Source organism: Corvus brachyrhynchos, unplaced genomic scaffold (assembly GCF_000691975.1).
Source record: "Corvus brachyrhynchos isolate BGI_N302 unplaced genomic scaffold, ASM69197v1 scaffold236, whole genome shotgun sequence".
NCBI classification, from domain to species: Eukaryota; Metazoa; Chordata; class Aves; order Passeriformes; family Corvidae; genus Corvus; species Corvus brachyrhynchos.
This window is the reverse complement of record NW_008238660.1, coordinates 327,068-354,262: the sequence shown is the minus strand read 5'-3', so window position 1 is coordinate 354,262 and position 27,195 is coordinate 327,068. Positions and strand designations below refer to the sequence as shown.

The 27,195-nt window shown below is 49.5% G+C and overlaps 1 protein-coding gene across 2 annotated transcripts in view; it reads right to left on the bottom strand.

Annotated features, from left to right (window-relative positions):
• Positions 1-4,306: 4,306 nt before the first annotated feature.
• MAP2K4 (mitogen-activated protein kinase kinase 4) overlaps positions 4,307-27,195 on the bottom strand; it is a 57,699-nt gene continuing 34,810 nt past the window's right edge. For both annotated transcript variants that reach the window (XM_017737718.1, XM_017737719.1), the window contains 8 exons: positions 25,021-25,140; positions 18,133-18,252; positions 17,340-17,391; positions 16,811-16,938; positions 9,728-9,805; positions 8,629-8,777; positions 8,062-8,107; positions 4,307-7,286 (listed from right to left, as the gene is read on the bottom strand). In XM_017737718.1, coding sequence (XP_017593207.1) covers positions 7,173-7,286; positions 8,062-8,107; positions 8,629-8,777; positions 9,728-9,805; positions 16,811-16,938; positions 17,340-17,391; positions 18,133-18,252; positions 25,021-25,140 — 807 coding nt within the window. In that variant the 3' untranslated portion in view covers positions 4,307-7,172. The remainder of the gene's footprint in view (positions 7,287-8,061; positions 8,108-8,628; positions 8,778-9,727; positions 9,806-16,810; positions 16,939-17,339; positions 17,392-18,132; positions 18,253-25,020; positions 25,141-27,195) is intronic.

Genomic DNA, 27,195 nt, shown 5'->3' with positions numbered 1-27,195 from the left:
GAACTTGCTGCAGACTGTGTGATGGACACGTCTGTTCATTGCAACTCTGGTTTTGCCAAAGTAAATATTGTTGCTGACAAAGATTGTTAAACTATTTACAGACTGAGTGTATTTAATATTTGTGTTACTGGAAGGACAGCACACGGAGATGAAGCTGCTGGGAGGAGGTCCAGCCTGGCCGTGGCTCCCGTGGCGCTTCCCCAGGGATGCTGGAGCTGTTGGAGGCAGCTCTGCAGCCCGGGCGGTGTCCCCAGTCCCTGGTGTTGTTGCATGCTGTATAAAGCACGTGGCAGTAGCTTTCAAGTCACTATTTAAAGCACCACTTTTCTATTGTACAAATGTCACAGGGCACTGCTAGGATAGACAATCACAGGTTGCATTTTTTAAAAAGAATTTCTTTTTCTAAGTGAGAGATTTTTTTGAAGCCAGTCCGTGGAGAATATTCAGAGCACTTGAACCAGAGTAGTGTTAGCTGCTCCACTGCGGCCTTGTACAGAGCTTTCCAGGTAACTTTCTCCTCTCAGCAAATGTATTTCCTTATTTAAAGGGATGCTGTCAGCTTCAAACCTGTAAACAAGCACATTTCCTTACCTATGTTACCAGCAACACCTACATTATTAAAACCCTTGTCTTGCCACTCTGTCTGCTCGTGGTTTGCTGTTTGATTTCACTGTGGGACAGCCACAGCTATCCCATCTGCCACCAGCTCCACGCTCTGGGACAGTTACAGTCCTTCAAGGCCAGAAGAATTTCATTCATGGCAGCAGTTTCTCCTGGAAGATTTCTGAACACACCAGCCAGAGTCTCCTGTCTTTTTCTTCTGTTGGCTCTGGTTTTGCTTTGTTTTCCTGCAGGCCCCACTCCTTGGGTCAGGTCCCCCTCAAAAGGCAGAGCTGAGCCCTTGCCCAAGCCCCTTGGTATTTTTGTCAGCACTGGGCTGGTGGCTGCAGGGTGCTGGGTACAGGCAGAGCTCTGCCACAGCCAAACCTCCCACTGCCCAGAGGCAGAGCAGGCTGGGCCCTCACCCCGGGGGACCTTGCATCCTTCTCCACAGCAGCCCTTGGTGTCTGTTTCCAGATCCATCACATCTTTCCTTGGATTAGAAAAGGTTCCCCGGGTATTTACCCACCTGCATGTGAGGAGGGACTGCCCAGGTGGGCTAAAGGTGAAATGGTCCTGAGACATTGCTCAAGTGAATCTAAAACAATGAACAAATAACCAGTTCCTATGAACATCTTTTAACTGGACATTAAATTGGACATTGGCCCACACCCTGAAGCCAGGCGTGCTGTGATAACTGCCTGGGCTGGGCCAGGTCGTGGTCACTCAGAGAATGGGGAGACAAGGCTCAGCCTAGGATTATTTCAGGAATATCAGTGGACTGGAGCACTCCCCCGCCCTGTCTGCCTGCTGAGGAGAGCCTGCCCGTGCCGCTCCCCCCGCAGCAGAGCAGCTGGGGAGGCTGAGTGTCCCTGCTGTGAAAGGCGAAGAGCAGAGTGAATGGAACAGGGAGCCACAGCTCTGAAGGGCAGGAAGGAGCCCGTCAGGTGCCAAGGTTTGGAGCAGAGCACCTGGGGAGGCTGAGTCAAGGGCAGGGTGCTGCCATGGGCAGAGAGAGAGGAGTGCTCTGGCCAGGACAACAGGACACAACAGCCACAGAGCCAGAGCAGGTGTGTGGTGTCTAACGAGGTGCTGGGTCACTCAGAGCACCTTCTCTGGTGGATTTTAGTGTAGCTCTGGTTCTGCACCCACAGGCACAGCATGGACACCCCCACAGATACCACAGGCTTCACCACACACAGTCCTGCAAGCCAGCAAATCTTCCCAGCGTGAGTAGCTGCCTTCCTACACACACCAAACCCCTCTGGCCTTCTCGAGCCTGTGTGTGCTTTTGGGGCTGTTGGCACAGCTACACCTGCAGGGTGACACCCCTGCACCCAGCTCTCCTGCTCGGTTGAGCAGGGCTTTGCTGTTTGGACACACCACGTTCTCCTGATGGGTGGCACAGGAGTCATGCCAAGACAAAGGCTGTCTGGCAGATGCCCCCCGGAGCAGCCACAGACTGTCCTGCTCTTCTATTTCCAACAGAACGGTGCTGTGTGTCTCCAGGAGAGGGAGTTTGTGCTTCACCTCGTTCTCCAAGCACTTGCACAGCTGTAAACACAAAGCAAAAATACAACAGCTGTTTCCTTTTCTTGTTCCTTAGAGCAGCCACTCCATCTTTCCCTGGGTCCTTACCACGCTCAAAGCAATGGCCACGTGTGATTTGTATCGGGATTCAAAGGGGAAATGGAGTTGCTTTAAAAAGCAGCACCTCTGTGTTAACAGAATCATGGAATCACTGAGGCTGGAAAAGCCCTCTCAGGCCATCCAGTCCCAGCTGTGCCCGATGCCCACCTTGTCCCCAGCCCAGAGCTCTGAGTGCCACCTCCAGCCCTTCCTGGGACACCTCCAGGGATGGGCACTCCAAACCTCCCTGGGCAGCTCTTTCCAAGGCCTGGCGCGCTTCCCTCTCCCCCTGCCCCTGGTCCCTGCCAGCAGAGCCCGACCCCCCCGGCTGCCCCCTCCTGTCAGGGACTTGTGCAGAGCCACAAGGTCCCCCCTGAGCCTCCTTTGCTCCAGGCTCAGCCCCTTTCCCAGCTCCCTCAGCCGCTCCTGGGGCTCCAGACCCTTTCCCAGCTCCATTCCCTTCCCTGGACATGCTCCAGCCCCTCAGTGCCTTTCTTGAGGGGCCCAGAACTGTCCCCAAGACTGGAGGCACCTCAGCAGTGCCAGCACAGAGGGAACCCCCTGGAACACAGGTCTGAGCCCTTCATTTATACTTGCCTGGCCCCCAAAGGACAGACAGGGCTGGGATGAAGGCCAGGGGATGAGGTCGGAGTTTTTCTGTGTTGCCTCAGCAGTGACACAGAGGGATTCTCAGTGAAGGCAGTGAAATGCCTGCAGGCAGGAAAACACCCCAGAGAGGGAATGAAGCATGAGTTCAACAAGGAGCAGTTGAGAGGGACTGAAATGTCCACAGATAACATTCCCTCCAGTATGCCCCAGTCACAGGGGAACAGAGCTGAGAGGGATCCGCTCCCTCCTGCAGAGCATGGGACCATCCCATGCAGGGATGGACTCACATACAGCCACCAGCGCCTGTGAGCTCCTTCAGCTGTGCCAGCTTCCTCAGGGCAAACGCCAGGATGCAAAGGCAGGTGGCAGTGCCAAAGGAGCAGAATCCCAGAGCATTCCTAGTTCACAGAACACAGGGCTGTGAGGTGAGGAGCTGTGTTCTCTGGTGGCTGCCCAGTCAGGAAGGACCCTCCCTAGTGTGTGCTCAGATTTTGTCTTCTTCCTTCACCAAATGAGGGATCTTGGATTCTGACTGAAGAGTGAGGATAGCAGGTGACCCAAAAATCTTGAAAGTGTTGTGCTGGCAACAAAGAGCTCCAGAAAAAGGCTTGGTGTGGTGGGAACACAGAATTTAGGCAAACTGACAGACTTGAGCTGCGTGAACCTTTCACACTGTGCATCTCCACACAGCAAGACCTTCTTCAGCTCCGTTTGTCTTCCCTGCCTTCCCTTCTCTCGACACAACTGTCACCCTCCAAGTGATGAGACCCTGCAAGAGCTGGTGTCAGGTGATCCATCCATTCCCAACTATTCCAGATCCTGAGCTATGCCATGACCAAGGATCCCTGCAGGATGCTCTGGCTCTCCCCTCTCTGGTCTGAGCACTCTTGGACCGTCCCATCCAGCCCACTGGAGCAGGACAGGAATTCGTGGCCAGGCCCTCTCCCCCAACACTCTTTTTTTCCCAGTGGGGCTGCTGGGGCCCAGTTCTGCCCCCTTGACAGGACAGATTCCAAGCCCTCCACAGCTTCCAGGCAGAAGAGACACATCCCAGCACCGGGCAGTAGGACTTAGCCAGGACTCTCAGATCATGTGGGTCCTGCAGACCTTGACTGCTCTTGCAAAACTAAAGCAGCCATCACAGCTGGGAGCAGCAGCTGCCCTTCCCCTGGCATGTGGGCACGGCCATCTGCCCTCCTCACAGGGACAAGGTGTCCTGAGCCACCAGAACCTCCCTGTGCTGCAAACAGCGCTCGCCTGAGAGGCACCCGAACACACCGAGGGCCCAGCAATCTTCCAGAGAGAGAAAATAAATCCAGGGCTCCCTATACATCTCTCACTTGGCACAAGCAGATTTGAAGGTTGCTTTCCTCTTCCACCTGGAGGACAGGCCTGGAAGGCAGGTATTCCACAGCTCTCAGTGAACCTTCCCATTCATGTCTGACCTTACAAAATGAAAATAACAAGGTCACAGTCGCATCTTAGTTTTATTACAACTGACCTGCAGGCAAAAGGATAGAACTGTTACATAAACACTCTGATCCATGTATAATAGCTTAAACAGAGGAGGAAGTCAAACCAGGATACCGGATAAAATATTCGGAAGCTCTTTGAAGCAGTTATGTTCCTGAGCTTCATTTTACAGACAATAAGGCAACATCCCTGCAACATCAGCTTTTTGATATTTTTATACATTTTTTCTATGGTACAAGAAAAAAAAATAATAACCAGAATTCACAATGTACAGTTCTTACACTATTTTCACAGCTTCTGAACACTATACACCTTTTTTTTCTTTTTTTTTTAAATAAAGATACATTGCAATAAATGGTGCACCCTTAATAATTTATAATAATCTATGTTGAATAGGCTAAACCTGTCCTGTACAGCCACTCAGGCAACAGCACCTCACTCCTGTCACTGGCAGTCCAAATCTTTGCATTTCCACTCCCAGCAAACTGGTCCTGGGCTAGAGATGGGTCAGCACCAGAGCACAGACCCAGCCACCCCAACTGGGCAGAGCAAGGCAGTCACGTCTGTTTTTGGGGAGGATCCATCTCAGTGCTGGCCCTCTGAAAGGTTTTTGGGCTCCCTGTTACCGGGGAGAAGGGAGTCAGACTTTAATACCCAAAGGGAGGGACAAAGCCCCACACGTGGCTGCCCTTCCTGGGTGTGGGTCTCTTCAGCCCCCACAGCCAGCACCCCTTGAGCCCTGGAGCACTTGCAGTCTCATTCTGGGGACTGAAGGCTGGAGAGAGGAGTCACAGCTCCCCAGGGATTTACCTGAGAGAGGCTCTGGGGATGGGGACAGAAAGACTTGTTTTAGACATGCTGGGTCTATCTGATCCTTACGCAGGATGCACCAGAGCTGTCGGGAAGGAGCAGTTCCTGCAGAAACCTCTGCCTTGTCTGTTTGGGGAAGACTTTGCTGACTGCCTTGCCTGAGGAGCAGCCCAAGAGGAACATAATCCAGGAAGGGCAGGACCAAGGGATCCCAGAGGCTCACACCAGCCTCAGTGCCAGCAGGAGCAGCTCCGGCAGCCAGCGGGACGCGTCGCCTTTGCGGCCGACAGGCACCAGCCGTGTCTGGGGCACGGCCCCGGCTCTCCTTCCCTGCTGGGATGTGCTGCTTGGTCTTCAGCGCTCGGCTTGGGCTGTTGGCACAGGGTGGCTTTGGTTGGACGTGGGGAGCCCCTCCTTGGGATCCTGCCAGCACCATGGTGTTTCTGTTCCCTCTGCGTCCTGGGTCCGGGCTTGCGGCCGAGCTCTGATGGGAGGTTGCTCTAACACTGATGAAGTCCTACCAAGCACCTAAATCAGACAGCTCAAAATGGAAAGCAGAGACCCTGCAGCCTCCATTTTATCCCTGGTGTGCTACTAAACACCTGAAAACTGCAGTATTTGGGGGGAAAAAAGTTTTCAGGAAAAATTAATCTTTGAAAAATATGTCAACTGAACAGCCAGAAAAGCTTGATGTGCTGTTTCACTTAAGAATGGACCAGAAGATGACAGCTTGCCTGGCCCTGCTGGGCCAGCTGAGAGGAGTTAGGTGCTCCTTCATCTCCACCTCATCTCCTTCTGCACCCAACAGTCTCAGAGAGGTTTGCTCTGGGTGTAGCACCAAGAGCTGTGGAGGTCACAGAAGAGGTTCAATCTCCCCGCGGTGGCGAATTGTCTCCAGCAAGCTCAGCAGGGTGTGACGGGCACAGAGCCCCGTGGCAGCCAGGGCCACCCCTCCATCCTGCCTGCACTGGCGAGAAGGAATAGCTGAGGTTTGGAGTTGTGAGGGACATGGGGCTGGGAGGGCTGGGCTGGGCCAAAGGCGCAAGCACCAGGGCTGGGGACAGCAGGAACACGAGAAACACTGGCCAGCACTCACAGCCATCAGCTGGTGGCCCGTTCAAGCAGCTGCAGCCTCTGTGGATGGCACTGGGTGAAGGCAAAGCAAAGCCAGTGGGTGGTGAGCACTGTGCACTATAAACCAGGTCAACAAGCAGGTTAAATTCAATCAAGTAGTTTAATAATTCTTCAGGTCAAAGGTCTTATCTTACCAGGTAACAATTTACAGGACACCTAGTTAAGAGTGAAGAGTGGCTGGCTTGGTAAAAGGAGGAAGAATACATTATGTCCCATCTCAATAGTTTAATGTTAGCCTCTTTCAACGCAACATATTTTTGGTAAAGACATATTCACTATATTTAACATGATCTCTCTTTAACAGGAAGTTCAGCTGAGCACACTGTCCCCAGAAAGTACACTGCGACTGTAAAGCAACAGAATTTCATAGCAGTAAATCTATTGCACTTTGTGAAGAATAAAATTCTCCTTTGCCTTTCCAGCTCCAGAAGGCAAAGCATCTTGTTGGTTAAGCAAGTTCTTCTCCCTCCAGGCAAAGTCTCTTAATGTTCAGACAGACAACGCCTAACTTTTGTTTGTTTGCTTTTTATTATTACTTGAAACAACAATTGGAAGAGTTTGAGAGAAAAATCTTTCCAGTAGCTGCTGAGGAGTCTCCAAGTTTTGAGTCTAGAAATGAATTTTAGGTGCTATCCAATCACGGTCAACAAATAAATGTACTTATTTCCACATTTCATGAGTATGTCCACAAAAGAGCAAGATGAGGTCTCTCTGTGACCAACACTAACACTGTGTGATCAGGTATTACAGGGATGCACTTTATATGTGACAACAGTATACAGACAGGATGGAAATAACACCAATATTATTGCACATGGTGTCTGGGCGAGCATTAAAAACACTGCAATATGTGATGAAAATTCTTTACAGCTTGTTTTCTCTCAGCCCTTTTTCTAGAGTTTGATGTAGCAGCAGTATCAATCCACGTACATTGGAGAGCTGGGAGTTGCTGGCATTTGATCCAGGATTTTACAAACATAGCATGCAACATCCACTGTGCGTTCCTCATACATCAGGATGAAGGGATGTTTCTGGAATCAGATAAAAAACAACAAAGTTACGGTCACCCTCCTGGCATGCGCTCCTCAGATAGAAACTGAGCAGGCAAAGTTGTCTGGGGCAAGAACACGGCTTTGTGGTGGCTGTAGGACACCAGGACATGGCCTGGGCCATGGCTTTTCCACACTGGGAATCCACGTCTGTAACGTGGGAGGTTAATGGAGGTGGGACAGGACTCCAGAGGGTCAGGAGCTGACAGGCAGGAGGTAGTGAGGGTGCAGGACCAGCAGCTCCTCTGTAGCATTGATATTTACTGAAATACTTTCAAGAGAGGTTTCATCATCAGCTTTGTCACAGTGGGGAGAGTGACAGGAGTCACAGGGAGTGGCTTGCAGAGGTCAAACCCAAGCCCTGCTCTCCTGAGCCCTGACCCTATGCTCTGCCCACAGCAGGCAGCACTTGGCAAGATCAGAGCAGCTGATCTCATCAGGGAGGTTCTGGACCAGGACATCAGGCAAACCCCTTTCACATCAGGAGATGTGAAACCCCAGGGCTGATTGTGGAACCAGGGCCTCTGAAGAGGTGCCTTCCAGGTGCCCAGAGCTCCCTGAAGGAGCACAGTTGCCACATGTGACTGATCCAGGCCAAAAGCATTGCTGCCCTCTCTCCTTTAGACCCCCACCACAGACAGGCCCTTCTGCTGCCCAAATCCAGGGCTCGGCTCCTTCAGATCTCACTTCTGCCTGAGCCCAGCCCCGTGTGAGCTGTGTGCTGGAGGCACTGACAGATGCAGCACTGAGAACTCACCAGAAGCTCTTTGTACTTTGGCCTTTTGGACTCGTCCTTTGTAAGGCTAAAGAAAGCATAAAGATAATTAGGAGAACATGGGATCAGGGAAAACATTACAGACATCAAACACAAACTTTTACAGGACACGATGCTGTCGCAGTGGGACTCACCACCTCTGGTTTTCTGGAAAACCCATCCTTGCATTGTGAGTGACCACAGGAGCAACTTCCCTCCCTCCCTCCTCCCTCTCAGCCATCCCAGCTGTGCAGGCAGGGGCTGGGGCTGTGTCTGACACAAATGTCCTGCCATGGAAACTTCCCTCCTTACCATGCCTCTCTCTAGCACAGCCTCTCGGAGGTTTTCTCCTAATTCCTTTCCTGAAGAGCAGTTTCCAAGGTCTGCCCTTCAGTCCCAACCCAGACAAATCCCCTATCACCTCCAAACCACTAAAATGTGAGAGGTCCTCACCCATATGCTGGCGCAGGAACATGAAAAGAAGCCAGGAAGTGCTGGACACATGACCCTTGCCAAACACCAGCCAAGAAAACGAGCCAACTCCAAATGCTTTCAGCAGCACACACTTACCACAAGTTGACGAAGTTGATGAAACTTGGGGAAAACTCCCGTTCCTCTGAGTTACTCAGCTGTGGTGGGTCTCCTTTCACTACCTGTGTCAACTGGTCAAATACACTGTTCCACTTGGGGTAGGGGAATCGCCCCGTGGCCAGCTCGTACTGCAGAGAGACAGCAACAGCACCAGGCAGGTTTACATCAGGTAAGTTCAGTCAGGGCAAGAAAATGCCTGCAACGACCTCGAACCCCCCAGAAGGAAGACTGAGATGAGATCCTTCATCCTATTTCCTATATGATTCTAAGCAGAATTTACCCAGCAGTAAGTTCTGCTGCCTGTGCGAGGAACATGGCCAGATTTACCCTGACCAGGCCATGCTTTTGTGCTGGCCATGTCTGCTCCTCCACTGGCTACAAAACAAACCAGTGCAGGAGAATAAAATCCTCCAGTTCCTTCCCAAGCATCCTAACAACCACTAGAGAAAATGGATAATGAGAATAATACAATCATATGATATCTCAAGTTGGAGAGGACCCATAAGGATTCCCAAATCCAACTCCCTGCTCCTCACAGGATAATGAAAATGAGGTTTTTTAAACATCAGTGGTGAAAACAGAAGCTACTGGTTCATACTTAATTGCTTGTGCTTTCTCTTCTGCTTCACAACCTGAAGAAAGTAAGAGCTTCTCACTGTATCAGTGTGTGCAGGTAGCAGTGCTGTGGTTAAGCCAGTGAGGAATCAGAATCCCAGAATCCAGGATTAACCAAAGTCTCTGTGCAGCCAAAGCACAGCAGCTGCCAGGGCTGTCAGAGGCTTATTCACACAGGCTGGGTGCTCTGCTCTGCACCACCATGCTCAGCACCCCTCCTCATCTCAGATTTTGAACACAAAATCCATTTACAATCCAACACCTCTTCCCTGCTCCCATCTTGCTCTCTGCAAAACACGGCTGCAGGGGCTCAGGAGAGCCATCTACCAGGAGAGCATTCAGATTGTTCCTGAGGCTGAAGTGCTCATTTCAATCACAACACCCACAGGAGCTGGGCTGCGCTGCCCACGTGTGACACCCCCACGCTGCACAGGGCAGCCAGGCTGCAGAGCCCCTCACTCACCAGCGTAATCCCCAAGCTCCAGACATCTGAGCGCACATCGTAGCCTTGCCTGGACGCGCTGGGATCTATCCTTTCCGGCTGAAACAGGAAGAAGGACCAGTCAAGCTCTGTGCCATGCAGGAAGCAACAAGAAGCATCTGCAAACCTAGAAAGAACTCTGAGCCTGGCACAGCTCCGGAGGCAAACCTGTGGCCAGGGCAGCCATCCAACCCCAGCAGAGAAACATCTCGAGGAATCACTTAAAACACTGATTTTTATGGAGGTATGGTGTAAAAGGGATCAGAAATGGCAACTTATCACAGTCCAATGCGTCGGGTTTTTCTTCTTTTTGCACAAACACCTTGAAAAATTGTGACTGTCTTATTTATTCAGTTTTGTTTAACTTTGGGATCTCTTTAGCACGAAGTCTCACTTTCTCTGTTTTCACAGCCAAGTTGTTCCCAAGGGATCATAAGAACTGGAATCAACATCTCATCCACCACCCTGGGGAGTGAGGCTTAGCAGCATCTACCAGAACTCTTCTCCCCATCCAGTGCTGGTTGCCAAACCTAAGAAACTATTAAAAACAATGTGCTTTAAGAAAATCTCCTCTTAACAAGGTTTTGGTCATCCCTTGAAGGCAACTATGATGTTACAAGGCTTTAAGACATCCAAAATGCCTTTCATAGAAAGCAATATTGAGCCAGACATGGGTGATTCACACCTAAGAGCAAGTTATCCAGAGATGAACCAGCAAAAAACATCTTTATGCCTTGCATGTCATCTTTATGAGAAACCTCAGTCTGCCTTCTTCAGTTAAAAATATAATAATTAACGTGTCAAAAGAAACAGGGTCTCATTCAGTTTTGACTACAACAATAATAAAGATACCTGAGCAATAAATTCTAAATTAAGGGGTACAGGCAATATCCTGAAAGCCCTGGTTGCTTTGTAAGATACATTTTAATACAATTTCATGGCAGATGCAGCAGAAAAGTGCAGCAGCAGCTGACCCAGCCCTGAACTCTACTGGGGACACATCATGATGTCTGGAAGCTGCCACCAGGGATGGACCAGCTCTGGACACATCAAATTACGGGGATGCTGGCCTGGCCAGTGCTGTGACCCCCACACCACAAATGCACAGGGATGTGCCACAGCAGAGCAGCTGCCAGGCTGCAGATGAAGGAGGGGACTGCACAGGGAGCAGCTGCTCTGGGCAGGGCCAAACTGCTCAAAGGGACTGGTGGGATGGGCAGCACTGGTGAGACAGAGCTGGTGTCTCAGGCACCCATGAGGGGCACCCTGCTCCTGTGACCGAACAGAGCACCGGGGATTTGGCCCTAGACCATGGTGGCACAGTTAAAGGGAAAGCAGGACAGACCAAAATAAATCCCATCTAAATACAGAGCAGGAAGAATGCTGAGAATTTTCCATGTAGATCACATGGGAGCAATTAACACCAAGGAAGCAAGAGTCACCATGTCACACTCTGGGGACCTGGACGAGGGCTGCAGACAAAGCCTGGCTCAGGCCAGGTGTCCTTCTGATGCCAAGTGCAAGCAAGAAAGAACATGGCTGAGGTGGAGAGCCATCTCTGGATGTGCTCATGGGGTGAAGGGACGGGGTATGGATGCATCAGAGACAGGTACAGGCTGCCAAGGGGCTGCTAGAGGTGAAGTGCCTAATTTCATGTGAATCTTGCTTCTTATGTGCAGTGAAGCTTATTAAGCTTTGGGATCTCCTCCTGAGCACACAGGACTCACAGAAGCTGAGCTCATTGCTAAAGCCTGGGTTTAGGAGCACAGATGTGAGTCATTCACACAAGCAACCGAGGCACCACAGTCACACTGTGCTGGGTAAAATCTCTTCTAAGGTCATACCCTCCTCTCCAGGTGACCAAGGACAAAGCTGTGAACACTGTGTTCCCTCTGGGTCTGTATGGCAGTGACAGTCACTGCAGGGGTCACGCAGCATCCTATGCCACAGCTTGCCCTGGTCCCAGGGAAATGACCCAGCTCCTTGGCCAGGGAGTGACACAGAAGAGCAAAGGACACACGATGTGATGAGTGAAGAGCTGCCCAGTCCCTCTGCACCGCCAGGACAGCAGCAGAGACGCTGGCTCTGCGTGCATCACTTCTGCACCTAGACAGGAGAGCAGAGTAGTGTATCAAAAAATACTTCAGCCAAAATACTCATCTCTGCTTGGATGTTGAATTCAGATGTTCCTTTCAAAATCCCCTCTGTTCTTTAATTTCCTGTCCCTCCCCCTTGCCCAGGCCAGCCATGAAGCCCATGACTGCCCAGAGATTATCAGCAGAGATCATATTTCCAGAGAATGGCCTTTCCTCCCCTCCTATTTCCTTTACATATTTACTCCGAGAGAACCTTTCATTTAAAAACTTCTCCAGCAGCATTTTCCAGGTGGAGACACTGCTTTCCGTTCGCATGGGGCTGCCATCCCCCCCCAGCTGGCTTTCCTAACCACACCTGAATTCCTTGATCCCAATAGCAGGAAAGTGATGGGCTGGTGGACAGAGCACACTTGCTAGTCACAGAAAGATTGACAGCAACGTTATTGAAGGCAACCAGGTCCCATTGGGCTTGGCACAGCATATTCTCAACAACCTGATTTGTCTTGTTAGAAAAGGCAAATGTGGCCATAATAAAGCTGGCCTAGTGCAGGGCATGGTCTGGACCCCAACCAACTCAAGCACAAATAATTTGCATCAGTAAATGCTTCACCTGACAGAGTTCAGAGTGGAACTGCTGTGTGTTGAGTGGGAAGGATTTACAGTGGAACCTCAAAGGTGGCCTTAGCTTACGGCTACTAATATCCATGAAAATATAAAATAAGCGCTGCTAAATGTAGAGTTTTATAAAAACTATTGCTAGTGTGACACATAAAGACTCCTGGAAAACCAGTGTCTGGAGTGTTTGGTAAGCTGGGTTCTGGCTGGCTGCTGACTCACAGGAGCAGACAAAGAACAGGGAACACTCAGGAGGAACAGAGGATCCTAGGACAGGAGAGCAGGAAATCCCAGGGGAGCACCAGTGTGTAGGTGGGGCAACATGGTGGGAACAGCTGCTCCTGTGACGTAAACCACAGGTGAGACCAACACAGGGAGTTTGCACAATTCTAGGGTCTACATTTGCAAAAGGATGTTGAAAAAATGGGGGCTTATAGCCCAGCCATAAAACACAAGCTGATCTGCCTTAAGGGAATAAGGTGCTCAGCCCCTAATCTCCTCAAAGAAAAGCTCAAGAGGTGACTACATCCGAGGCAGAAAGTACCTGCTGGGGCAAAGGGCTCCGACAAGAACAGGGCTCCTTAACTCTGCAAATGGAGAAGAAACCATAGCCCACAGCCAGCCATTAACACAAGAGTTACTCATATTAAATGGAGGTATTAGGAGCATAATGAATGACCAGGACAACTTTACGGGCACTGTAGCAGATTCTCCAGCACCTGAAGAGGCATCTTTAATGCAGGACTTCGGAGATCTTCCCTGTCTGGTGTTATTTTGAAAGGCCAGCATCCAGTACCCTAGAGCTTAACACACATCCCTCTTGGCATCTTCACCACCCTGATGGTCACATTCTGGCTTCCAATCAGCCTTCTGGGAGCTTATCAGGGCAGCAGGGGCTACCCTGGGCCACCCCAGCACAGCCAGTCAAGCCCTGAGCACGGCAAATCTGCAGCAGCCAGGAGCTGTTTCCAGCTGAACACCCAGTGTCTCCTGAGAGCAGCTATCTCCCAGACCTGACTTTTAGGCACTTCCCCTTAAATCCCAGTAGCCAAAATTATGTTTTTTTCCCCTGCTTTTAATACTCTCTTCCACAGAACTCATGTCCTGCCTGCAACACTTTGGGCAAGCAGTCAGCTTACACAGGTGGCTCCTGCCACAAGTTGCTATAAGCTGCCTGTGCAGCCAAGCATCTGAAGGGCCAAGGAGGAAAATCCCATCCTGCCGTGTCCCTGGCAGGACAAGGGTGGGAACACTGAGGCTCCAGCCCAGGCTCAGCACTGCAGCAGGGCTGCCAGGCACAGGCTCCACACCATGTGATCTCAGGGGCCACGTCTGAACAGGAGAAGTCCCACGCAGGGCAAACCTCAGGGACGATTTTCGCCAGTGAATGAGTAAGCAGAGGTCACATTCCAAGTTGAAAGCATGTGGGTGGCAGCAGTGGCACACGAGTGGGGATGGCTGCACTCACAGCTCAGGCATCTCCCCAGCATTTGCTTCATCACAGGCAGCAAAGCCTGCATTCAGTCTGCCCTGCTTGCAGAGGGATGGTGCCACATGTCTCTCAGTCTCCTCCCAAATCTGTTTTCTCAGTCATAAAAAACTATGGCTGGGTGCCAAGTTTCAGAGGCAAGCGGAAAAAATAAAAAGTCCAACATACAGTAATATTCAGGAGCATCCAAGAGGATGAATTCAAACCCACAGTGAAGAAAACTGACTGACTGAGCCTGGTTAAAACCTGGGCATTGGGACAGGAATGCAAAGCTCAAACAGGCTCTTTTTTTTAGTGGCTCTGCTTGGGAAGAGGATTCAGAGAACTCCTGCATCCCTACAGCCTTCCCCTCCACGGCTGGGAAAGAGGGGTCAGAGCTGTCATTGTCACCTGCCTTGGGAAATTTTCCTTTTCCTTACATGGCCTGATCTCTGCCTGAACATCTGAACACAAGGACATCCAGCTGGCCCTGATACCGATGCCAGCAGTGACTGTCCACCTTCACCAGGGAGAAGTGAGAAGCCACAGTTTTGCAGCCAGAGGCTCCAAGCTGACCTGGAAAAAGGACCTGAGTGGCCAAGGATGACAGTGACACCATCACACTCTACTCCTGGAGGTCTCGAAGGAGCAGGGCAGGGCAGGACATCCATCCTCATGCTGGCTGGGTCCCCTCCTCTGCCCCTGCCTAAACCAAGCACTTTCAGTCTCACCCTTCCTCTCTGGGTTCACCGCAGCATTGAGAATGCAAAAGCAGTCATGTCACAAAGGCCACCAGCCCCAGCCTGGCACACAGAGCCCACTTCTAGCCAGAGACAAGGCAGGGACCACAGGGAGCAGGACACAGGGAGGGTGCAGGGCTGGCCAGGAGCAACCTCAGCTCCTTGCTGGGTGAAGGCTGTGGAACCCCAGCTGGAGCAAACCCCCAGCACAGGGCACAGGTGAGGAGGGCTCAGAACAGCCCAGGCTGCTCCAGGGGTCAGCGGCTGCCTGGGAACTTGGTCCTGCCTTTCTTTCCTTCAGAGAACACGAGGTACCAACACGTAGGCCTTTGCTCACTGTAACAATTGCAGGGGAACTGAAAGCCAAAAGCAAAACAAACTCCCAGTGCTGCAGCGCCAAGGCTGAGGCGCCGCTCACTGTGACAGCTCCAACAATTTTGGTTCAAGCACACAGCACTTGCTTGGCAGCTGGACATGGCTTCTGCTGCCTCCTCAGACCACTCGCAGCCAGACTGGCTGACATCCAGTGTCATTCTTACCAACAGCTATGTGGGGACCAGGTTCCTTCAGGGGGCAAGTGCCATGGGGTTGGTGGGCCTTGCAAAACAAGACACTATCATCAGGGAGAAGCATCCAGCAGCCCTTAGCAGAGCCTCCCTGGCGGAACAGAGCTACTACTCTTGGCCTATTTTACACTAAAAAAAATACTGTTTTCCTTTTGAGAGGAGTGTGGCGGCCTGACTCCTTCCCAGGTATATCCAGCTTTGATCACAGCATCCCTTCAGGCACAGCCTCTGCTGGCTTGGAGAAACAGCTGGCAGATGTGCCTGCACACTGGCGACATCTCCCCATTTCCCAGGCTTCCCAGTACATGGAAACGCTCATGTACTTGGAAAGGAGTCACTGAGGCTGGAGGGCAGCAGGGAAGAGGGCAGTCATCTCCCACATCGCTTGCCAGCTGCTGGCTGCCCCACAAACCCTGTGCCATGCCAAGGCTCTGAAAAACACCAACTGAACTGCAACACTTTTGCTCACTTAAAAGTCCACCCAAGTCTGGAGCTGCTGATGGAGCTACACAAATCACAGAGTGCACATGGACAGACAGACAGGAAGAAGGAAAACCAAAGGAAGCACTCGCCCACCCACGTCCCAGGGGAAAGGAAGCACTGCAGCTATTTACAGACCTGTCAGGAACTGTCATAGCATAACTATACCAACAGCCTGAGCAGAGCTGACCACCTACCCACAGCTCAAAGATCAGAGTCAGGGCAGACAGGTTTTGCCTTGGACACCACAGTCAGATAAAAACCATCTGAGAGCCATGGCTTGGGCCAGATGGGAACCCTACCTTAAAAGAGAGGTATTTTCCTTTTTTCTACGTGGTGGTAGATAAAAAGAATTCAGAAAACAGTATTTTTCAGCATAAAGAGCCACAAATATGCAACAAAAATTAAATACAGGCGCTAAAACTGAAGTTATATGAACAGCAGCAGGCATACAGCTCCCTGCACAAGGTACCCCTGGCTCATGTGAGAGCAGAGATGCATTTTCAAAGCACCCTGAAGAAGCACTGAAGGGTTTAAAACCCTCAGACAGCTTCCAAAATCACCACTACAGCTTTTCTCTCCGGGAGGGGGAGGGCAGCAAACAAGCAGGACAGACTCCCAGGAGCCACAACTCAGCCCCAGCAATTTCCACACAGCTGCTCTGCTACTGCTGCTCTCCAGAATCACATTCTCCTGGAATGAAGTTCTGGCACACTTTGGAATTAAAGTGGTTTACAAAAATCACTATAATTCTGCTCTGCAATAACTCCTGTGACATAATCTTACCAGAGCAAATGGATTTCTTGCAGACCAAGACAAACCCGCACTCTGACAGCTCTGCTCTCCCGGGTGCTGGTGTTTTGGAACTGCTGGAAGGCACAGAGCTCCTCTCCACTCCAGCACCACAGCCCTGGCAGCAGCAGAGGAACCCAGCAAAAACCCAGGAATTTGGTCACTTTGCCACAGCCTGGATGACACTGCCACAGCAGCACTCAATCCAGAGCTCAGTTTCATCCAGGAGAGGGGTGTTCATCCCACTGGAAACAGGCTGAGGATGGGGAGGGTGAGATCCCACAGAGCCCAGGGCTCATCCCACTCACCGCCATGTACGGCCGGCACCCTGCATCCCGCGTTTTGGCAATGGAGTCCACGAGCTGTCCGCTAATGCCAAAATCACAGAGTTTAATATTTCCATTTCTGTCCAGAAGAATATTGGAAGGTTTGATGTCTGCAGGGGAAAGAAATTTAAAGCAGTAAGTCACGGCTGGAGGTTTCGATTTCAAGCAGAGCAGCTGCAGAGGATCGAGGCCGGCAGTGCCGCGCCGTCGCCGTCACCCTTGGCGCTGGCACCCGAGATCCTGTGGGAGCACGAGGGGATGGAGCCAGCCCCAGAGATGCCACGTGCCCAAAGGCAGAAGCAGATGCCCAACCAACCCGAGAATCACACTTACATGGAAAAAGCACAGGCTGGAGGGGCAACAGAACAGGCTCTTGTTCAAAACCTGCACTCAGACCCGCGGCGGTGCAGGTGCTATTTACACTTTAAAGGCCACTAACAATTCTTGCAATTATTTTAACAGAAAAGAAGAAAAGACATGAACTCAAAAAAAAAAGACACGAAGAACTCACCTCTGTGAATGATTTTCAAGTTTTCTTTTAAGTGGTTTAGTGCTTTCACAGTCTAGGAAAGAAAAATAGATGAAAAATAAGCAGATGTCGTAAGAGTCCTGTGATTATTAAATTTCTGGAACTCCAAGAACAGGGGGGAAAAGCATTTAATACATTGAGATATCAATGCTGTAATGTGCCACGTAATAAAAGCAATTTTCTCTGATCTTTTTCTGCAAACAGAAGGTGATATAAGAGAGAGCATGGACTTCAGTGAACACACATGCCCTGTGACCTGGAAAGATCCCACTCTGGGAGAGGGAAGCAAGGGGTGAAGCCTGAATAATCTCTGTTGTTAATTATCCTGAGCAATAATTTATTTCAAGCCCTATGCTGTATTTTTTTTCAGCAGGTCACAACTATTTCAATTACCTGACTTTTCATTAGGCCAGAACTTGCAGGTTAAATCAAGAAAACATCAGCCAGGTTCTCCAGTGCTTTTGGGAGCCTTTGCACAAGACTGCCAGAAGCCTCTCTGGTCTGGGCTGGTGCCTGTGCTGCTGGTGCCCACATTCAAGCAGACAGAGCAGGATGCTGGTCCTGGGGTCTGTTTATGAACTGATTACTGACCCCAGGACCTCCTTTTACACCATGCAACACACTGTGGAAAAGTCACAAGCACCCTGGAGAACCATTCCCAGTGTGGTGCAAACAGCAGCAGCAGTTGTACTCCACAGACCAACCAGCTTTTCACATGGAGGGTGATCAGAACTTTTCAATTATCTTCAACAAAAAGGTTTAATGAAATACTCACAGCTAAAGTGATTTTGCCTAAGATTTCTTCTGGAATAACATCATCTAATACACTATATACATATTTGTAAAACTTATCAAACGAGGTAGACATGAGCTCCATACAGATCCAACAGTCACCCTGGAAAGAGAAAAGAATCTGTGTTACTGTTGAGATAAAAATGAGAAATACAAATCCAGAGAGCATACAGAGACCTGCTGAATCCAATGAAATACATTAACAGCAACATGCATTCGATGGAAAGGCTGGAATTCAGCTTGATTAGTTTTAGCAGTTTGCTCCCAACTCCTTTCACAGCAGAGGCATCTACCTGCCCCGCTCACATCTGGCTCAAGGCATGGGATGACATGCTGGTTGGGACAAACTGCACACTCCTGTGGTAAAAGCAACAAATAGAGGAGAAACTTCCCCAAGTCCTTACCCTATTGAAGGCAGATTTTTCCTGACCAAAGAAAACACAAACCAACCCAACTCTACGTTAACACATGGAAATAAAATTACGAACCCTAGGAATTTTGCTGGAGGAGTGGCAAAGGCCCCAGCTCCATCCTGCACAGCCAAATGACTTTGGTGTGAAACAATCTCCTCATTCTCTCATGCTCAGGAGAGCCAGGAGCAATTCTCCAGTTAAATTTAGCTGGTGGAAAAGCTTGTAGAGCCACGTGTTTTAAGGCCAGAAAAGGCTTTTCTGCCACTCAGATTGACCTTCTGTGAAACACAAACCAATGAGCTGCACCTGCCAAGTTGCTCCAGCCCAGAAGTTTGGGTTAGGGGGAACAGAGGTGCCCAGTAAAGGTGTTGCCAAACACCACATGCTGGTGTGGGCAGAGGCAGCAGTGCCTCCCAGCTTGGCCTTGGGCTGCTCACACATGTGCAAGGCCCTTTGCACAACACTGACAGCAAACTGCAGGAAGGACCCCATGTACCACCAGTGTCACAGGTGCTGCTGCTCTGGTGACAGCAAATCCAGCACTACCTCCTGTCAAAGGAGGGATGCTGACTCCAAAGGACAGCCTCCCCCTTCCCAGAAGAGGGGAGTTGTTTTCCTAGGAAGGGCTGAGCTGACAGTGGGATGTCTGGCTGGGGAAGAAGACTTTGGTTTACAGCCATGGGCAGCTCCAGTTTCTGCTGCTCATTTGGCACCAAGCTTTTCACATCAGCTCAAGGCAAAGCAGGAGCTGATGTCATCCACTCAAGGGCTGCTACAAGCCTGAGTCCAGAAAACTCTCATTTCACCAAAAAAAAGCAGCAGATGGAGTAAGTGCTGTGACAGACATGGAGACATCACAGTGAAAGAGGCCAGAGCAGCACAGCAGGATGAGGGCATGACCTGGAAAAAGGTGAACCTGGGCTGTTAGAGACTGTAGTTGGCTATGGAGGAAGCTGGCTAAGGAACCGTTCAGATTTAAACTGCAGAAATTAAATTGGGCAATGCATGTATAAAATTTCTCTTTTCTGCACTAGCAACAAAGGCAACTTGCAGATGAAGCACTTCCATACAATGGAGAGTGGCTCAGAGCAAGCAACGTGGCTCCAGTGCCAGTGATGCGCATAAACCAAGTGAGACTGGAAGCCCACCAGAGCTTTATGAGCTGTCTGCAGTGAGAACAGCCTCTCTCTCATGGACTGGTTCTACTGGCCACAGGATCATTCAAAAACTGCTTCTGTTTTGATCAGCTTTATAAAAAAATTGGGACAGGGCTACATTCCTGGGCTAGTCTACTGAGACTGGGGGGGACTAGACTGGTTCTAGAGAGCCAGAATACCACTGACCACCTGCAGCCTTGTGTTTATGTCCACTGCACCAGTATTGTGAGTGGCTTCCACTGCCCAGGTTACAACAGCTGGACAGCAAAACAAACTGAGTGAACAACACCTGAGCAGAGCCATTACCGTGACAGAGGCTTCACGTGTACTCTGCATCATGGGGTTGGGATGGGTGTGGGACTGAAACCTCAAGTAAGTACAACAAATTGCTGTCCAGTGGTAATTTTTAAACATAAAAAAGCCCCCTTTATGATCCAAAGCACCCAAGGAAAGACTTGATTTACTTGTCTCCTGAAGTAAGTGCCACACAGAACTGAATGGGGGTATTTATTGATCTGGTAATGTAAAAACCTACCTGACCTACAGGAATTCATGTCAGCAAGATCAATGGAAAAAGGTAACAGGCATTTTCCACTACGCAGCTTCCTTAAGGCTGATGGCAAGATTCAAAACTCTACAGGCTAACTCTTCCTGGGAGTTGAAGAGCCTTACCCCTCAGCAAACTGGTGAATTTTAACCGGAAGAAAAAGGAAGGCTAGCTGGGCAATGGGCACTCAGCCCCCCTTCCTGACCAAATCCCAAGAAGTCCTGATGTGCATGGGCCAGTCCTACTCCATTGTGAACTGTGAGGACAAAACCACCCTAGTGAAAGCTTCACTTTAAATTTTGCTCTTAGGTCAGGTTGATTTCCGACCATAAAACGACAAAAGCGCTTTAATTTTCTCTTCCTGTTAGAGATATTCTTCCAATGATTGTATTTCAGTCCCTATTGGGTATTAGATTACCAGATGCTAATGCACATCTTGTAGACATTCAAAAAAATGTCCAGGAACACCCTGTGCATTTAATTCAAAATATCTCTGCCCAGGACAGACACAAAAGCTGCTTCACAAGCAATGGAGGTGCTTCAGCTTCTCAATGCAGAGAATTCCCATCGACAAGGGAGCAGGTGTCACAAAGATGTCATCCATCTGGAGTGCAGCTGGCCAGGAAAGGACCTGTGGGGCCAGGTGGACACTAAGCTGAACATGAGCCAACAATGCTGGGCTGAAGGATCACAGCATGAGGCAAAGCATCACCAGCAGGTGGAGGGAGGTGATCCTTCCCCTCGATCCAGCAATGGTGAGGCCACTCCTGGAGTGCTGTGACCAGTGCTGGGCTCCCCAGTACAAGAGGGACTCCAGCAAAGGGCCACTAAGCTGACTGAGGAACAGGAGCATCTTTCCCATGAGAAAGGCTGATAAAGCCAGGACTGTTCAGCCTGAAGAAGGTTGAGGGGAATCTCATCAACCTGAGGGGAAGCTGCACAGGGGACGGAGCCAGGCTCTCGCAGTGGTGCCGAGCAGCACGGCCATGGCACAACCTGACACACAGGAGGTGCCCTCAGAACATGAGGAAACATTTTTTGTGAGGGGGATTAGTCACTGGCACAGGTTGCCCCAGGAGGCTGTGGAGACTCTATCCCTGGAGATATTCCAAAGCTATTTGGACACAATCCTGGTCAAGTGGCCCCAGCTGATCATGGGCGTTGGAAAAGGTAACCTCAGAGGTCCCTTCCAACACCCATCACTCTATGATGCAAATGCTGAAGGTTTATCACATCTGCTCACTGCAGGGGCAGCCAGCAAGCTCCAGCTACACTAGTGAGAGAGACTGACAAATGTCACCACCATATATCCTTACGTGGCACACAGGACACTTTTCCTACAGAGCAGGGACTGACCAGGGCGACAGATGCGCTGAGGGATGGCAACACAGTCAAGGATTTCCATAGAAACAGGGTGAGGTGCATCAACAGCAAAGAGATCAAACAACTGAGCAAGGCTATGTCAGCAATTCACACCATCCCAGCACTGTGCTACCAACACATCCATCCCAGCTCTTCTGTCCTGCCAGCAGAAGTTCCCCACGGGCTGATTCACCCAGCTTCCTAGGCATGTTCTGCAACTTGCAATGAATTTTTCATTGAATAATTTTATCAAGTATTGAACTTGTTGGTTTAAACTTGGCTCAGCTACACTTGCACTGTGTAGGAGTCACTCCTGAGATTCCAAGTCAGATAAGGCTTCTTTCCTCTTCTCCTCTTAAAAAGAAAAACAACTGGAACAGATACTTTGAAGAGCCACTAGTGTGGTCATGGGTAACTACCCAAACATTCCCAGCCTTACAGGCACTGTTTCAAACCAGAGCAGCTCTAAAGCTTGTAGCAGACATGCAAGAAGAGAGCATTTTTTTTTCCTCAGACCTAAAAACCTCTTAAAACAGCTATGCTGAGGGCCAAACTCTTGGGGGTCCCAGTGCAGCCCTGTGGGCTCAGCCCACAGCTCCTCTTTTCTCACAAGGAGAGACTCAAGTGAAATGTTTGCAGAACCCCTGTCAATCATCTTTTTTTCTTCCCCCATCCAGTAAGTACAGCCTTGAGAGGAAACACATGAGCACATGTAGCCAGATCCTCTTCAATCACATCTCTGATAGCTGATGGGACAGCTCTGTGTGCACCAGCAGGACTCTGGGCTCTCTTAGGTGCAGTATAGGAAAACCAGCTGGTCTCTTGGGGCCAGTGGGAACTCCCCATAAAGTTCAACAAGGGTAAGACCCTGCACTTGGGTCAGGCACTCAGCAGTCTAAATGATGATGGGATTGAGAACAGCCCTGAGGAGAAGGGCTGGGAGACACAGGTGGATGACAAACTGGCCATGAGCTTGTAACATGTGCTTGCAGCCCAAAAAGCCAACCATGTGCTGGGCATGGTGCTCTGAAGCCCCTGATTCCATGCATAGACTGAAACACTGTCTTTTACTTTTTCAGCTTTGTTCTTGTTTCATTGAACAGGCAATTTAATCTCATCTAGTGGGTGCCAATGAGCTCAAAGTCCTGTACCTGGTAATCAACGTGAGGTTTTTGCACTGTTACATGTTCCATCGCATGCACACACATACAGTAACAGAAATGTCCCTTCTGACTGACGAACAGGCAGCAAACGATATGGGTTCAGGTGCTGCCTGCTGAGGGACAAGCAGGACCCAGAGAAGACTTTCCCTGTCACAAAATGTGGAACAAGCAAGACAAAATACAACTGCAGGGAGAAATATTCATGTAGTTTTTTCTGCCTTTCCAAATCAAACTTCTGGCATTTACAGAGGCTGCCGCAGGAACTTGTGTTCACAGCTACTCCCCTGACTGCAAGCTGGGACGCTTGTTTGGCTACAAAGTAAGACCTTGCATAATTTTATCCAATTTGGTTTAGCATTCCCAAACTGTCAGGATCCCAGAGCTTAGCTCTGCCTCTCCACATCAAACGCTCACTGTTGTGGAAGGCTGCCTGCCTTCCCCTCGTGCCAGCTGCCCTGCTGCTTCTCCTGGAGCTGCTCGGATCCTGCCAACCCTCTGACTGCACAAGCTGCCTATTCAGTGTGTTAAAACTCCTGTAAAGAGGCTCACATGGAAGCCCTTCACCTTTTAGGAGCAGGTAAAGAAGATTTCTCCTTCGTTGCTCCATCCATATCCAGAGAACCTGAATCCCAGCTCAGAGTAGGCAATCCCCAAAGAATTTCCTTACTTTTCACCTTGAAATGCTGGAACAAAGAGCTTTGTTTTACATAGTTTGCTGCAGATTTCCTGAGAGAGTTTCAGTCTTTAGCAATGTCCCAGGAGCTCTTACACCCCAGGGGATGGTGCAGCAGTGACCTGGAAATTCCACAGTTATTTGAGAACAGATCTGATAAGCAGACTGGGGGGGTTACACAGGTCCAAACAGCCTGGTGAAATTCCTTTTTTCCCCTTTCTGTGTTTCTCTGCTGTCATGCTTTCCTATCTTTAAAAGATGAAGATTCTACTGAATATTGGAAAGAGTAATTAATAGGACAAGACAGAAAACTTTACAGGAGCCTCCCAGCTCGCCCTGTGTACCCTTGAGGTTCCGTGACTTGGAACATCACCCAGCCAGTGAGGGACCGAGGAGAGGGGAGGCTGCTTTCATCTCCGAAGCAAACACCACTTGTGCTGAAGGGGGAAAAAGAGGATTTCACTCCAACAAGAGAAATGAAACCTTCCCCAGAAACTTTTCCACAGCATCCAAGGAGCCCTGGGAGCCCTGCCTGGCTTGCTGGACGATGAGATTTCTGGACAAGACAAAGAGTGCAGCCAGGCTGACATCTGGGTGCTGTTGAAGGTAAGTTTTTATATTGTTTATGTATTTACATTTACCTCCTGGGATGTGCCCAAAGATGAAGGGAGATGACAGGCTTGCACAGCACTGAGCATGTTGCTCATCAGCATCTGGCAAGACACTGTTTTGTCCACAGACCTTTCCTCACACCAGCTGACAGCCTTGTCACCTGCATCTCAGCAAAGCTGGAAATTTCCTGCCGAGATGAGGCTCCACATGTGGTAGGAGCTTGTACTGTGTGAACATGGACAATGCCTACTGGCCTAAAATGCCTCTGTGTTCAAAAAGATCAGAAAAAGCATAGCATGAGAAAAGGAAGGATTATTATGCTTATTTTAGAAAATGAGATTTAAAGCCAGAGGAGTGACCTGGAAAAATTAGAGGCAGACTCTCTAGAAGCAGGAATTGATTATTCAGACACAGTTTTGGGCTTTACCTACAACACTGACCTCTCTCTGAAAGTTCCCCAGTAAAACCCCACAAGACTCTGCACAGGCTGCTATGCCTGATAATCCCCAAAGGCCACCTGCAGCCCTTAGGTCTCTACTTTCCTTCTTCCCTTGAGCAGAGGTACTGGATTTGGGATGAAGTAGTGGAAAACAGGCAGGGGCTCCATGTCTGTCTCCCTGTACTGTGGCAGTTTCAACAATAGAGCAATTACAGGAGTAGGGATAATCCAAGCCTGCAGAAGAGCTACAGGAAGAAGGAGAAGCAGCAGCAGTCAGGTTTCAACATTCATCTCCAAAACTCCTGTTGCAAAGGGACCAAATGCTTGCTCAGCAGTGGCCAGACACCTGGGTCTCCTGGCTAAATACCACTGAGTAAAAGTGGAGAACCAAGAAACCTAACATGAATCAATTTTCTCCTCCTTAGCACGAGCTTGAAATTACAAAGGGAAAAAACAAGGTAAAACCCAAACTGTGCGACAAACGAAGCAAGTCTGGGGTGCCCACCTCTCTGAAGAGCGCGCCATAAAACTGAACAATATACGGGCAGTCACTGCTTCGCATCACTACATCAAGGTCCATCAGAAGCTGCTTCTGCTCCTTTTCATCCACTGTCGACCGAATTCTCTGGAAGAGGAAGAGTGGCAGAGACTTTATCACTTACGTGCCATTACTGTATCCTCAGCCCTGCTGATGGAGACACATGACCGGGACCCCAAAGCCAAGCAGAGCAGGCAGTCCCCCCAGGCATGCTCAAAAACACTCCAGAGAATCAAGCAGTGTTCTCAAATAAGAAATGGAACTTCTAGAACTTCTAAAGCTGTTTAATCAGACTATTAAACCCTCAGTCCTTGCATAAGCATCAACATTTTCAGATGAAATGTCAGAAAGAAATTAAAGAGCTGAAATTTCATTGAAAACTACAGCAAAACACCACATCCAAGCTTTAATTTCAAAACAAATTCCCACACAGTTCTTAGCCATGTTGGACGGGGCTTGAAGACTGGTTTGAAATTTAACCAAGGAACATTATGTTTAAAATTTCTAAGCACAGAAGCCAAAAAGGCTCATTCAACAGCCTCCACCATGGCTGCAGAGAAGGGACTGTCACATAACCCAGGGAACACATTTCTCTGGTAATCTTAATGATGGGCAGCAGTCCTGTGAGCTCTTCTCATAAAACTAACAATCCTTTACCTAGTACTGGCCTAGGGAACATCAACACTGTATAAAAGATACTGTGTGTATATATATATATATATATATTTATATATATACACCGCATGTGTATATAGAGATATATATCTATGCACATACTATTCTTTATATATATACTATATATTATGAAAAGTCTCATTTGGGCTTGAAAGAACAATGCACATTTGAAAAGAGAAAACTATGTTTTCAAACATGACTGGTTAAATGAAGGATGGAGACAACCATCCACAGTTTTTCATGTGATTTTACAGATATATTTAACATCTTGCACTAATTAATACATTCCCTGAATCACAAGTGAGGAAATCGTGATCCTGAACCTGTGACTCATGTTGAAAAACCATTAAAAACCCCAAGAAAAAATACCTGGCAAGAAGTCCCAAGCAACAGAGGTAGCCAGGACCCTCCTCAGGGACAAAAACTACATGGCTATCCAAGAAGGAAAAATTATTCAAGCTCAGGGAAAAAATCTGCAAGATGCTAGCACCCATTTCACCAACACTGTGGCCCCGTGGGCAACTGCTGGTGGCATCAGGACCACACATCAGCCAGCACAGGCCAGGTGTATGAAGGTACTTTCAAGGTTGGCCATTCATATGGCACCACACATGAAACAGGGCACAATTATGTACTTTAGGACTTATTTTGTGATGACCCACACAAAGCAAGGACAGTATCAACACTGTAATTTTCCTTACCTGTAGTGTATCCTGGTATTTTGGTATTTAACCACTTGTTCTTAATGTTCTAGTACCTCTAGTTTGGCCTACACCAGTAAATGCTATGTTTATATTGCCCTTTTCCCACCCTGTGAATTCTAAAGTTCTTGGGGGACCTGTCAGGACACTTGTCCAGCACCCACAGTCCGTAATACCCGTGATGTGCTGAGCAGGTGGGGCTCTGTGTCACCAACAGAGCAAGAAGCAGCTCAACGGGCCAGGAACAGAACTAAAACACTTCACCTCCAGGTCACTGGTTCAGGTCTGTTGCACTCAAGTTCAGACAGTCACTGGCTATTTCCTGCTCTTGTGCCCTCACCATACAAAGCTCTGCAATCCCCCCGAGAGGCTGGAGGCCGAGCAGAGTGAATGCCTCTCTCCAGGTGATGCACCAGCAGCACTGTGTGAAATGGAAATGCCACTGCTCTGACCTCCACGGAAGGTGATGGATGCCAAAGCCACCGTGGTGAGACCCATGACCAATAGCTCAGTCTCTCACTGAGACATGACCCACACCGGAAAGGTCACCTCTGGTGAGGAACCAAAAAGAGCTTTTCTCCATACTGTAACTTGTATCCTCCTTCTGTGCCCACTCCATGTCTGTCTCCAAAAAGCCTCCTTCCTGGTCATCTGAGCGTTGTCCCAGCCCTGCTCTGCATTCCCCCTGCACCTGCACAATCCTGTCACAGCCACCCCCACAGCATCCTCCTCAAAGCCCACAGCTCCTCCTCAAAGCATCTCCTCC